Raw genomic sequence first — 12940 nt, 5'->3', positions numbered from 1 at the left:
TTTTAGAAATATCTCATAAAGTCATTATTATAATAATATAAACATTATTTTAATAATGCAACATAATGTTTAATAAATAAAGAGAAGCTTATGTAATTATTACTTAATTAACTGTAGGTGACGACCAATTGCTGGAGCCACTCACTGTACTGTCAAAAATAGGAACTGCCAAAAATAGACTTACTAAAAATAGTAAGTCCACAACTGAGACCCCCAAATACCTTGTCAGCTCACAAGGGTCTCTATGATGAGCTAACTCCATCAGCTGAGTAGACCTGCTAAAAACGGGGACATTACATTAACCCGAGCCCTTGATATGCATCCCTAAATGATGAATCCATAGTGAACAATTTGTTACGAGGAAATAGAAGGAGAAATGGCGAAGGCAAAGGAAAATGCTTTGAGAGGCTTCTCTCTTCAGAAAGCGGAGGTCTCGAGGGTACTTTTCAGTCTAATATAAGCAAACAAGGCCTCCTTTCCTGAAGATAAAGAGGAAAATGATTCTAAGAAATACATACAAGGATATTCCGTTGAGATGCCAGAAAGATGCTTCTGGTGAAGTCAAATGCAACCCTTCACCCTTGATACTAAGGAAATTGAGTATTCATGATCGAGGCAGAGAATCCATTCTGTGACTTCCCCAAAATTAAGTTGTGAAATTAAGGAAGAAAGCATTATGCGGAAAAGAGGAAAATGAAGTACCCAAGGTGCCAAAGGAGTATTGCTCATGCTGCGATCTCGAATCAAAGAAAAAGGCAAGCATGTGGAAAGATAAGTCTAAGATCTCTTTCCCCGCACATAGGACGTTGTGTTGAGAACCCTTGTTCCGGATTTTGAAGTAAAAAAGGGAGATTCCATCAGGCCCAATTCAATTGTTTCGCTAAGTGGCTGATCTCGCTACTATAGGAGATTTAAAGTGAATGATATGATTGTTGGATTTATGAATCTTAATGTGGGTGGAAATGGAAAGTTTTAAATAGTTGTTAACCATCAAATTTATTACAAATCCGGCCATTACGACCGTTAGTTGTGATTTATTTCATTCGTGTGGCGCCAATGTTTAGATTCTCGCATCTATATGATCGGAGTTTTCCCAAGCATAGTTCTCCATTGTTTTGACAACTATTTATCGAGCAATTTATCCCCTTTATGAAATTGTAAGTTAATGGCAATCAAAGCAGTAGGGTATGATCATCTTATTAGTCTGGAATGTGAATTCCAAAGCTTCTCAAATACCTTGTTCAAATTTTATGATTTAGGTGATCTGCATAGAAGGCTCAACTCTCAACCAATTCACCCAATAACCTTGAAATTGAAGGAAAGCGGATTAGTTGAAGTTGTTGGATTCCCTATGGCCGTGCAAGCACCAAATTTGGTAATGAAATGTATCAAAAGTTACAATCTAGAGACAAAGCAAATATTGCTACGTGATCAGTCCATTTTGCTATCTATTAAAAAAACATTGATGGAGTTTGCATTTGGCATTCCAGCAAGAGAGGAATACTATGATATTGACTTCTCGTTCTCTACATCAATGTTCAATGAAAAGAAGACTCTGAGAAGAGAACACATGCAGAGAACTTGGTACTAGACACCTCGTTCCAAAAAGAGTAAAATGCCAAAGAGTCTTTTTGGAACCAATTTAAATAAAAGAGATTACAGACATCTTGGCACTATTGCCAAGATTGAAAGGAAGGGAAGAAATCTTAGATTTCATTGAACACCACTTCTTCTTGGTGCATGCCGTATGTCTTGACGGATTGCAGATCGATTGGGTTGAGATCATATGGGAAGAGCTTGCTTCTTGGCTAGGTTTGGCTAAGGCATTCAAATAGTTCTATATGTCTTCATACCTAATATATGCCTTAGCTATACATCACCTCTGGCTAGGTCTTCTTAGTATTGAAGACTATGATGAAAATACGAAGGTGTATGAGTTCTATTTCCACCTACAGCTGTAGAGGAGCTTCGAAGAATATGTGAAGTTTAATGATGCTTTTACAATGATGTTTTGCCGGGAATTGCAAGGGTGCCCTGAGTACAAGTTCTCACTTGAGGCTATATCGACTGTGAGCCAATTCGGATGTTGTTTCATCTAGTTCCCGTCATTCTCCTACCTAAGGATTGGTGCATTTGATGGTTTTCCCAAAAGGCTTCCTAGGTATCCCAAAGACAAGGTTGTTCTTGTTGAACTATGGAGACAAATACTGGAGGTAAACTCCTTATGTTCCAATGTGAAGAAGATAGCCGAGATTTCCTTCCCAATAGTGGTAGGACCTTATTCTTGTGCTTCTAGGTTTGATGCCCGGAACCTAGTCAAAAGCTTTGAAAGAAAGATTAAACTGATTGATTATGAGGTAATAAGGCCTCAATATGACCCAATGAATTTTGTGAAAGATCATTTGAAGCTTGGGTACACTCACATAAATGTCTTGGACATTGAAGACCACTGGGCCAGATGTTGTGATGAATATCAGACTAGGGAGAGGTATTGGTCCAGGCTAACAGTCAATGAAATTAAATTATATAATGATATTGTTGATGTTTCTAATCTTGTAGATGATGGCTCCTACATGCATTCCTTAAGCTCAGTATGACCCAGTGAATTTTGTGAAAGATCATTTGAAGCTTGGGTACACTCGCATAAATGTCCTGGACATTGAAGACTACTGGGACGAATGTTGTGATGAATATCAAACCAGGGAGAGGTATTGGTCCAGACTAATAGTCAATGAAATTAAATTATATAATGATACTGTTGATGTTTCTGATCTTCCAGATGATGACTCGTACATGCATTCCTCAAGCTACGAGCAAGTAAAGAAGACTCCCATTGTGTCAACTCCATCTAAGGGTCCTATTGTTGACACAATGAAGGTCATGATGCGTGGGATCATCAAAAGGACAGAGAAGTGGGTGGAATGGACTAGAGCAAGGAAGAAAAGAATTGGAAGTGTGAGCTCTATTGGTGGAGTAGCTTCTGGAACAGCTCAATCGACTGCTGCCACATCCACGATTGTTGCTACTTCAACATTAGCTGGTCCAACACAGGCTGTTAGTGGAGGAGAAGATCAACCTCCTGAATAGAATATCCAAGTTACTCTAACCTGTGGAGGAGGATCTCTGCTAGACATGGGAAAAGTTGGGAATGACGAGAAGAACAAAGAGGAGCAGGAGAAGTCCCCCGTGCAAGTCATCAACCTTGATGGTGACAACAATCCCCTGGATGGTCAAGAGCAAGATGCATCTCAGCAAGGTGACACCTTAGCCCTCTCAGTCACCAAGGCCACTGCCTTTCCTACTACCACCCAGAGCAAGGAGACACCCTCAATGGCGAGGAAGCTCTTTGATCCTACAGCCCTGCAGTCAGCAATCAATGCTCTTTCAACTGAGTTATGGTTGGAAGAGACTATTGATCGAAAGAAGAGAAGGTGTGAGGAAGTTGCCCTATCCAAAGCCCTCATTGTACAAGCAACCTCTTCTCAGCCACCATCAAAGAAGGTGAAGAAGCAAAAGACTATAGCAACATTGAGCATTGATTCTTCTACTGGTCATATGCTAATGGAGATTGACGAACCTCAAAAGGAGGGAAAGTTTCATGAGCTCAGTGCAAGTGATTTCCAAATCAGAATTGTTGACATAGGTATTCCTGTGCATGATAACATGGTCAACATATGGAAATGGACAAATGAGAAAATTGAGGATAGATTGGAAGAATTGATGGCAGAGAAAGACGTACTAAAGGCCTCAAACAAAGAGCTAATGGATTACATCAAGTATGCCCTTGGAAGCACCTCTACAAGTACATTTGACCCAAGTGCAGAGGAGAACAAGAATTTGCTATTAAAGCTACACTAGGAGAGGCAATTCAGTCAAATTGCCCATGCCTGGATTTGTCAAATGAAGGCCCAAGGTCCCTTTCTCATTGAGAACCTTGGAAACTTGCTGTTAGACACTGATAAATTGAGAGAAGCAGTGTCCACCATCAGACCTCAATACGCAAAGCATTAGTAGGTCTGACAAAGCGGTTAGCCTTGTTGCAGGAGGTAATTTATATGAAGTCCAATGCTGCTATAACCCATGGGATTCTCAAAACATGCCAAAATCCATTGCTTCATTGGAAGCAATCATTGGAATTCATAATTGAGGGCTTAATGAGGTCTAATAATGAGCTGAAAGATGTACATGATTTAGTGAAGAAAGTCATGGATAAGATATTTGAACATCTAAAGGTGTTGTATATTGAATCATATTTCACCAATAATGGTCAATTGGTTGACATCAAGTGAATGAAAGCTAAATTTCTAGTGTTTGTAGAAGAAGCCGTCGATCCATCAAGCTTCCAGATGTCAAGGATCGAGGAGCTCTCAAGGGTAGGTTCCATTCTAGGGCGTGCATCAGAAAAGGTCCAGTTGAAGATTGCCAAAGTTGAAGAGTTGACAGAGATGCATGATTACTAGATGATTCGAGATGATAACATTCTCATCCAAGGTGTCGACGAACTCAATAGTGTAACTGATGCAATGAAGGCATACATGGCTAAAGCTGTGACCCTAAGAAAAAACTAATGCTTTGACAATATCTTTTACAAGTGTCACCTCTTCTCTTTCTCAATTGGTAATACTGTAGCCATCTTTGGCATTCTTCTCATAGGCTTGGACTTTGTAACAAATGATGACTTAATTAATCCTATTTTTAGCTTTCGCCTATTCAGAGATTCTTTGTAATGTAATCATCAAATGTAACTGGCCACTCCTAACAAGGGCCTATAAGTGTAACGTTTTGAGAAGTTAATGAGATTGGCAAATTATTTTGTGGGCAAACCCCTATAGCTGGGACTGCTGTGTGAGAATTTGCGTCTACATCTTAAATTTTTTGTTCATCTAGTTTCTATACTGTGCTTGGGATGAAAAGTGCTATTAATGAAAACTGAGAGATTGCAAATAACTTGGTTTTATTTCTTTCGTTTCAGCGGGTTGTAAGCTTTACTTCTTTGTTACAATATTATCTTATTCCCCTACTCTGTGCATGTTAGTTCATATGCATTTCATTGTTGTATAAGAAGTTCGGGACTTGGTTAATGAAAGTGATTGAGTAGGGAACAATCCGGGTGTTGTCAAATCTCACTAACTTGGGCAATCCGGGTATTGTCAAGTTAATCATACTTTCTCTTCTTATACAATGCTTATTAGTGGATAGTCATGCATTGTTGTAATCTTGCATCAAGGGTAAAATAGATTGCATTTTAGGTGCTAGATGAGCTTAACAGTGACTTACATGCATTCATGTTTGTGGAGTTTGTGAGTTATAATCCAAATTTAGCCTAGATTGATTGAATTGTTAAGTAATCTTGTTGTACCTCTTCTGCTATCTAGCTAGGAGCATACCTCAAAGTTAGCTGATGTACTAAAAACAAATTCCTTGCAAATCTTTGCACCACAAGGGAGCTGTACCTTTCAATTCAGGGGTGTCTGATTGATTACTACATTGACCCATTCTGTCATTAATTGTTGTGTTTTCCACCACTTTGGGCACATTAAGAATCAAGGTATAAACCAAAATCTATGGAAGACAAATTGTTAACCAATAGAGTTGCAAGCTACTTATATAACATTTTTTCAAGTAGGATGTTAATTACAAAGTAAAAAGCCTTTTGTACAATGAAAAAATAGTAAGTATTTGACAACTTAGAAAGCAGGAATGTTATTAGTGCAACTGATCCCATTGACATTGGCATTGTTTTTGAATCAACTGATGGCTTTGATGATGAAAAGAAGAAGACGAAGATTTAGATAATCCATTAAATGATTAAAATCTAGTATAAAGTTTTAATTGTTGAAAGTCAAAATAATGATAGTTGGACTCAATATTATTTAATATTTTGGTGTTGATAATAGATATGATGTTATGATTACAAGTTCATAGTTTTTTTTTGTTGTTTTTGTGATACACAACATTCTACTCTTAATTCATTCTTCTTGGTTGCATACATATGTATATGTATATGTATGTATATACATACTTTTGTATTAACGAACCCAAATGAGCCCAAACCCCATTTCAAATTTTTGCTGTACAAGCAAATTGGTTCTTCGAACCCGAACTCTATCAAGTGCCACCACCACCACCACTACCACTACCAATACCTCTACTTTTGTTGTATAACTAAATCAACTAATTAAAGAAGGCTTTTCAAGTTGTAGGACTACTTAATTAATTATCTTAATGAAGTTACAGAGTTCTTGATGATCACTACTTTTTTTGTCTTTCTTATTAAAGTTATGCTTGTGTACTTGATTTTGGAAATGTTGGTTTTGATTGAATTATGATAATCAGAGGTTTGTCTGTCCATACCCCTGGCCAACACACCTCCCTTATCTTTCCATCTACCCCCAGTTGCTTGTATGACATATATGCTTTATATCCATGGATACAAAAGTTGTCTAGTAATACATTTTTCTACATGGTACTTGCCAAACTCTATGCTTTGTACTACATAAGTTTCTTCTATCTTTTATCAGAAAATCTTGTGGCTTTAATAACATAACAATTCTCTTGTTATCTTACCTTCAAGTCAAAATCTTTCTTATTTACCTTAATTTGGTTATGGTTTCTGTTAGGTGGATATTTTGCAACTGACAATTTGTTCAAATCCAATCGTAGTAGACTAGCCACAACGTATGAGACAAAGCCTCTTCTACCTTTAAGGGAAGGCTGCCCTTTCTCATAGTTCCTTGGATCAACTCAAGGTAAACAAGAAGGTGAGAAATTGTGTAAGGGGTGTTACTAATATCCTTTCCTCATATCTTTCAGGAAAGAATCCACTTACCTGTGGAACGAGTAATCGGAATAATTAAATCTCTAACTACACTTATAGCTAATAGCTAGAAACGGTGATACTGATAAACAATTCTATTAAAGGCTTATGGAAAGCGTATTGGTTTGGATCTAAGTCCCATTTTAATCTGTTTTTAAAGAAAAACCTCTACCGTTGGAGCGCAAAGACTTCCAAAAGTATTCTAACTATTTTTGTGAATTTGAGATGGCAATACAAGCTACAGTCAAAGCTTCTATTCTATGTATCACTACAATCGCTCCTATTCAAAGCTTCAGCTTCGAGTGCTTCTTAATTCGCTATGCTCTATTATTAAACACACAATAAAAAGATGAATCAAAGATAACAGACATAAATTATAGTCAAAGCTTCTAATTTGTACTATCACAATTGCTCTCAATCAAAGTTTCAGCTCCGTTTGTTTCTTTGTATTCACTTTTCTTCAAAGCAGTACTACACAATCAAAGTTACGCTTGCACAATTTTATTAGAGCTTTCTTGCATACAATAAAAGATCCTTTTTGCCAAAATTGGAGGAAAGAGAAGTCTAGATGAATAAGTTTTCTCCAAAATCGGGTTGTCCAAGTGCAAAGACATGCAACAACCAAGAGCCTTTAAAAAATTCGAAGTTTTAATGCAAATCGTGGTCTGCAAGGGAAAACTATTGTGCATGAAAGACCAAGATGTTATTGCAACCTTCTTCCTTCAAATGTATTTGGAGCAATTCGGTTTTAGGAGGCCCAATAACATGGGCATTTTTGCTTGAAGACGCAAAACATGATTGCCAAAGTCTTTTACATGCAAACATTTTTGATAGATTTGCATGTATTGGGTGTTTTTGGTGAAAAACATATCCTAGAAATGCATTTACATGAGATGTTTTTGGCATGGAAGATGAAAATGTGGACTCTACATGCATTTACATGCACTCAAAAGCCAAAATGCCCCATTGAGATGCAAACGGGTAAGGAGAAAATGCATGCATTTGTGACCTCTAGTGCAAATCACACTCTAAAGATGCCATTATATGTAATGTTTTAGAGGAATGCATGCTCTCAATGGAATTGAACTCATAGGATGCAAACCTATGTTTTATTTTTCCTTCCAACTCCAATGCTTTCTTCGTATGAGCAGAATCCGACTCTCCAAGGTGAAACACATGAAGAAAATGCATATGCAAAGTGAGTTTATAGTGCAAATCACATTCTTGGAGGGGCTTTACATGCAACATTTTAGTTGAAAAAGACATGTTTAATAAAAATCAGACTCTTGGGATGGAACTGCATGTTTTAAGATATGTTTTTTCATTTGCCCATGTCGAACACTCACCCTCAAAGAGCAAATCACACTCTCCAAGTGCAATGACATGTTTTAATTTTTTTCTTCAAGTGCAAATCTCACTGTCCAGGTGTGATTGCATGTTTTAAAATATGCTTTGACTTATCATGCATTTGGGTTGGACAAGCCAAAATCGGACTTTGCATATTTTGGTTATTTGCATTTGCTTGCAAGAATTAAATCACATTCTCTAGATGCATTTGCATGATACTGAGTTGCATAACTTAAATTTTCTATTCAGCACATGTCTAATTGATAATCACTAAAAGGGGTCAAATAGAATATTTACACCATATAGTTTAGATATTGTGTGTAAATATTCAATTAAAGGTAACACTTTACTTAGATGTTTTAAACAAAACATTAAAGTAAATCTCAATATTAAATTAGACTATATAGTTAACTATAGTTGAGTGAAAAATTATAAAGCAACCCAACATCAAAATATAGCATAAAGTGCATTCTAATGACTTAAGTGATAAATTTAAGTCATAAAGTAACTTAAAAACATAAACGAATTTAAATTATATTTTTCAAAAAGTGCAACTCAACATTAGAATATAACATCCATTTTTTCAAGTATGTAGTTAAGCTTGGAGAGTCCACTTTTTGGGCACTTAAACGGTCATAACTTTTGACTAACAAACCCGATTAAGCCCGAAGATATACCTAATCGAAGGAAAAACCGAAAGAAAGAGATTGAACGAAACAAAAAAGATTAAAGAAAACAAATTCTCAAAAACGCAAATAATGCCTTTGAAGGCTTCAAAAATCAAGCATAGACTGATAAAATGAAAAAACGGAAAAGGCTTGACAAAAGCCTTTAGTAAAAGGATTCACCGTACGAATTGGGAATGATTGGTTGATCAATTTTGGCTAATTAAATAGTGAATTGACTCAGTGATATGCGAAACTTAGTTGTAAAAGTGTTGTACTGTTACGTCCATTTTGTGATGACAAAATGGAGGACAACAGTTTCTATCCCTATATTTGTGTGCAATTAGATTCTTACCTGGTATATTCTTTCCAGTGCTATCATATTCGACAAGCATTGGGAAAGAAAAGGTCCACATCATGTTTCTATCTTATCCAATATATCTCAAGTTATACAATATAATATAAATTTATTCTGGGCAGAACTACAGACCAAAGTACAAAACGTTGCTGTTAATTTACAGATAAGCAGCATTTTAATTGATTCTTCTGTAAACATTATTTCGTTGTTTGATTGTCTTTCTTGCAAAATTTATAAAGACCAAAGCTTAACCATGCAGCTCTTTTCAAGGCTAGCTTAAATAAAAGATTAAATTATTGTTCTTATCAATTGTTTAATATTTCATCTTTCGCTTTAAATTTTTAAGCATTGTTTATTGGGGAGGATTGTTTCGAATTGTCTCTAAATTATACTTTTTTCATTATGGCAGGAAACTTCTAATTATTCTCATGTTCCTGGTCAAGCTGTACTGCATGCTGGTCGTCATCGTCATGGAGCATTGGCCATTACCTCTGGCTATAGGATTAATTTAATCCTTTGGTGTAGAAGGCATGCTCATGCATAACAAATTCACCTTGGAATGATTATTTTATTCATTGCATTGAGTGTCAATGGTTGCAAATACTATTTCTCTGTGTTTTCTGTTACAAAGTTTCATTTACATTTTCATCAGTTTGATCTGTGGCATTGGAATGAAGACAATTAAGTATGTGAAAAGTATAATTGAAGTGATTCTCTCACCTCTAATGATGTTTAAGGTTACCACCCTGCTGTCTTCCTCTCCACACCTTAATTGGATATTAGCACTTTATGTTTATATTTCTCATGTCAAACGTCACAGTTGGCTTATTATGAATAGTTGTGTCAGGAACAGTTATGATTGATAACGTGAATGATTTCTCAAAAGTTTCCAGATGGAAAGCATCTTGCTTTAATGTAAAATACCACTTTAGTTATGTCCACAAGTTGTCTGCTAAAAGATGTCAGCTTGATATGATTGCAGACTATACATAAACTTTGACTTTATATATGACCATAGAATATATATTATGATCATGGGTTGGTGGTGGGAGTTATGAACTGGGTGGCACTTATTACTTAGCTGTAGCTAAAAGCTAGTTAATAGTATGGTTGACTGTTACAAAATCAGTTGAATACTCCAAATGCCTTACAATTAGGATGTTAAGGCTGAAATATCTATGAATAGGGTTGCTGGCGGGTATTACCATTTGGCTGTTCCTATAAAGAATTGATCCTCGAGGTACTAATCTATCATAGATGGATCCAAATTAAGCTCTTGCAAGATTCTTAAGATAAATGAGCTATGAAATAGTAATAGTGTATGATGTATGAAATTCAATGATGCCTTATTGAAGCAAGTGAGAAACGTGTGGAAAAGGACTACATAGGTGGAATCTGATGCCATGATGAATAAGAAAAGCTGGGTTCTTGTTAAATCACCATAAATAAAGATACTCATTTGATGTAAACAAGTCCACGAACTGGAGTAAAAAGCTGATCGATCCTTGCAAAGTTACAAGGAGAGGTTGTATTAAAGGATTTTTCTCAAGTGGAGGGTATAGACTTACATGGAAGTTATTTGTTCAAAATTATAAGAGGGTCATAATTGGATCAGTTCTGGTCAATGCATTGCAATTTGATTACTCAGCAATAAATATTTTGGCCCAATTTTTTTACAAATTTAGGACTCAACAACAACTGAACAAATTTATTGAACATTTGAAAATATATAATTTCTTAAAATATTCATAAAAAAACACATATACATTGAATTTGTGGAACATATTATTGATTTCCATCATATATAAATTAAAGTTTGAGTTAAATACATATCACATACCTAAGTTTCGCATCCTTGTGAAATTGCTTAGATTCCAATCCTGATGTGATGCGGGTTTTGGTTCTAAGGGAGTTTGGTGTGAGCTCCGCTCGGGTCCTTCCCCGACACTCGAGTTCTCTATGACAATAAATAAACAAGTGGATTGCATCCAAACTGTTGTAAACTCTTTTTAATTTTTTTTGAGGGGTAAACACCCAAAGCTTTTAACTTATGAGGCTACAAATGGGAGACCTCATTACCATTTGAATATTCAACAATAGCATCCCAACAAGGTTTGAACCTTGACTACAAGAACAAAAACACAACTTAGTCATCAAAACGTGTCGATGTCGGCAAACAACATAGGTTATTATAGTGAATTTATACTATTATGTTTTGATTTGCGAAGACCACTCCCTCAAATTGTTCTTAAGTTCATACATCCATATTCTCTTTTCAATCAATATCTAGTCATCTCTTTCTAGGCCAACTCTAATGAGGTCCTACTCTATTTGTTTAAGAGTGTTACTCAAGCACTATTTCTGAGTAGGTTAGCTTTATATAAAGTGACATATTTTCGGTATTATCATGTGTAGTCTAGTCAGGAGCACTTGACTCTTGGGTGGAATAGTGTCGTCTATTCAGCCTCCTTGTCTTTTTCCAGCAAGGGTGTCCCACCCTCTTGATAATCTTACCTTTTAGCTAGCTCTTTGAGGGGAAGAAATAAGCGATATCCTAATCGACATAAAAGTAGTGTTGGATTAGTGTTATAGAGTTATGTCTTTTGGGATATCAAGTTATGGTCTCATTAGTTGAGCAACTAAACATATCTAGTGTGCACTTGACATAAGGCATAGCATTGAGTGTAGAAAGTAGGCAATTTTCAAACTATTGACCTAACAAACAAGAAGAAATCAGGGTATTTAATAATTGGGCTAAAATATACGTAGACTTTGAGAGAGTGGTGTCTTCAATAGAGGAACAAAGTGCTTGACTAAGGGGAGAGGAAATTGACTGCTTGCCCACATTTGGCCCTCCCTATAGTGCCCACCCTATTTCCCCTTCCTACTATTTTAAGGGCGCTAAGGCTGATGTCATGTTCCCCTCTATATATCTATTTGTAGTTACCCCTTGCATCTATTATTGGGAATTGATCAACCAATCACACACACCCCATAGAATTTTAGGGGCCTCCTACGACCCCTTAGAATAGTAGAGTCTAGCCTGTCTTACAATTTTTTGCATTTTTTCCCAAAAAGTACTATATCAAGTGGCATTAAAGATATGATTTCAACTATTATTTTGGCTTTTATATAACTTACTAGCTACTGAGCATTGCAAATTTTGACTTTGATTTTTTAGGGTTTTGAGTTCAAATAAAAACATGTGACTAATTTTGCAAACATTATTACAATTGTATTTTTGATTAAACTCTAAATTGTTTGTTTGGGTTTAGGTTCGAGGAGCTGCTTAGCCGATATGGAAAATTTTTCAAAAGGGGTTTGGCTTTGTTTTGGTCGTTGGTACAAAAACATATTCAAATTATATATCTATATATATAATTATGCAGCTTGGAAGCATGAGTTAAGATTAGAATGTTCCTAAGTATCATAATAACATTAAAACAACAAGAACACCATAAACTTGTAATCATAGCATCATGAATGTAATATCGTTAAGTGATCTGTAGTTATATTGTTCATCCAATTCTGACGTCTACTAATAATAATTCATGGTTTTCCACATAACATAGGAAACCAAAGACTTTCAATATTATGGTGAACATAAGTCCAAACTGGTATTTCAATATCTTAACAAGAAAGAATGTAATAAAAAGTCTTTGGATAGCTCAAACCAGTTTCGAATATCAGAGATGAGGAGGCTCTAATATAAAATAAATAACTTGGTATAATGGACCTTTCAGACGGTTAGTT

The 12940-nt window shown here is 35.9% G+C and overlaps 1 protein-coding gene across 2 annotated transcripts in view; it reads left to right on the top strand.

The window, feature by feature from the left end:
- LOC149553077 (2-oxoglutarate and iron-dependent oxygenase domain-containing protein CP2-like) overlaps positions 1 to 12940 on the top strand; it is a 140709-nt gene that overhangs the window by 74814 nt on the left and 52955 nt on the right. For both annotated transcript variants that reach the window (XM_089788583.1, XM_089788582.1), the window contains exon 8: positions 9597 to 9715. In XM_089788583.1, coding sequence (XP_089644709.1) covers positions 9597 to 9715 — 119 coding nt within the window. The remainder of the gene's footprint in view (positions 1 to 9596; positions 9716 to 12940) is intronic.

Source organism: Cupressus sempervirens, chromosome 6 (assembly GCF_028749045.1).
Source record: "Cupressus sempervirens isolate cs-2001-9-10 chromosome 6, ASM2874904v1, whole genome shotgun sequence".
Classification (NCBI taxonomy): Eukaryota; Viridiplantae; Streptophyta; class Pinopsida; order Cupressales; family Cupressaceae; genus Cupressus; species Cupressus sempervirens.
The sequence above is the reverse complement of the archived record's forward strand: the minus strand, read 5'-3'. Positions and strand labels throughout refer to the sequence as shown.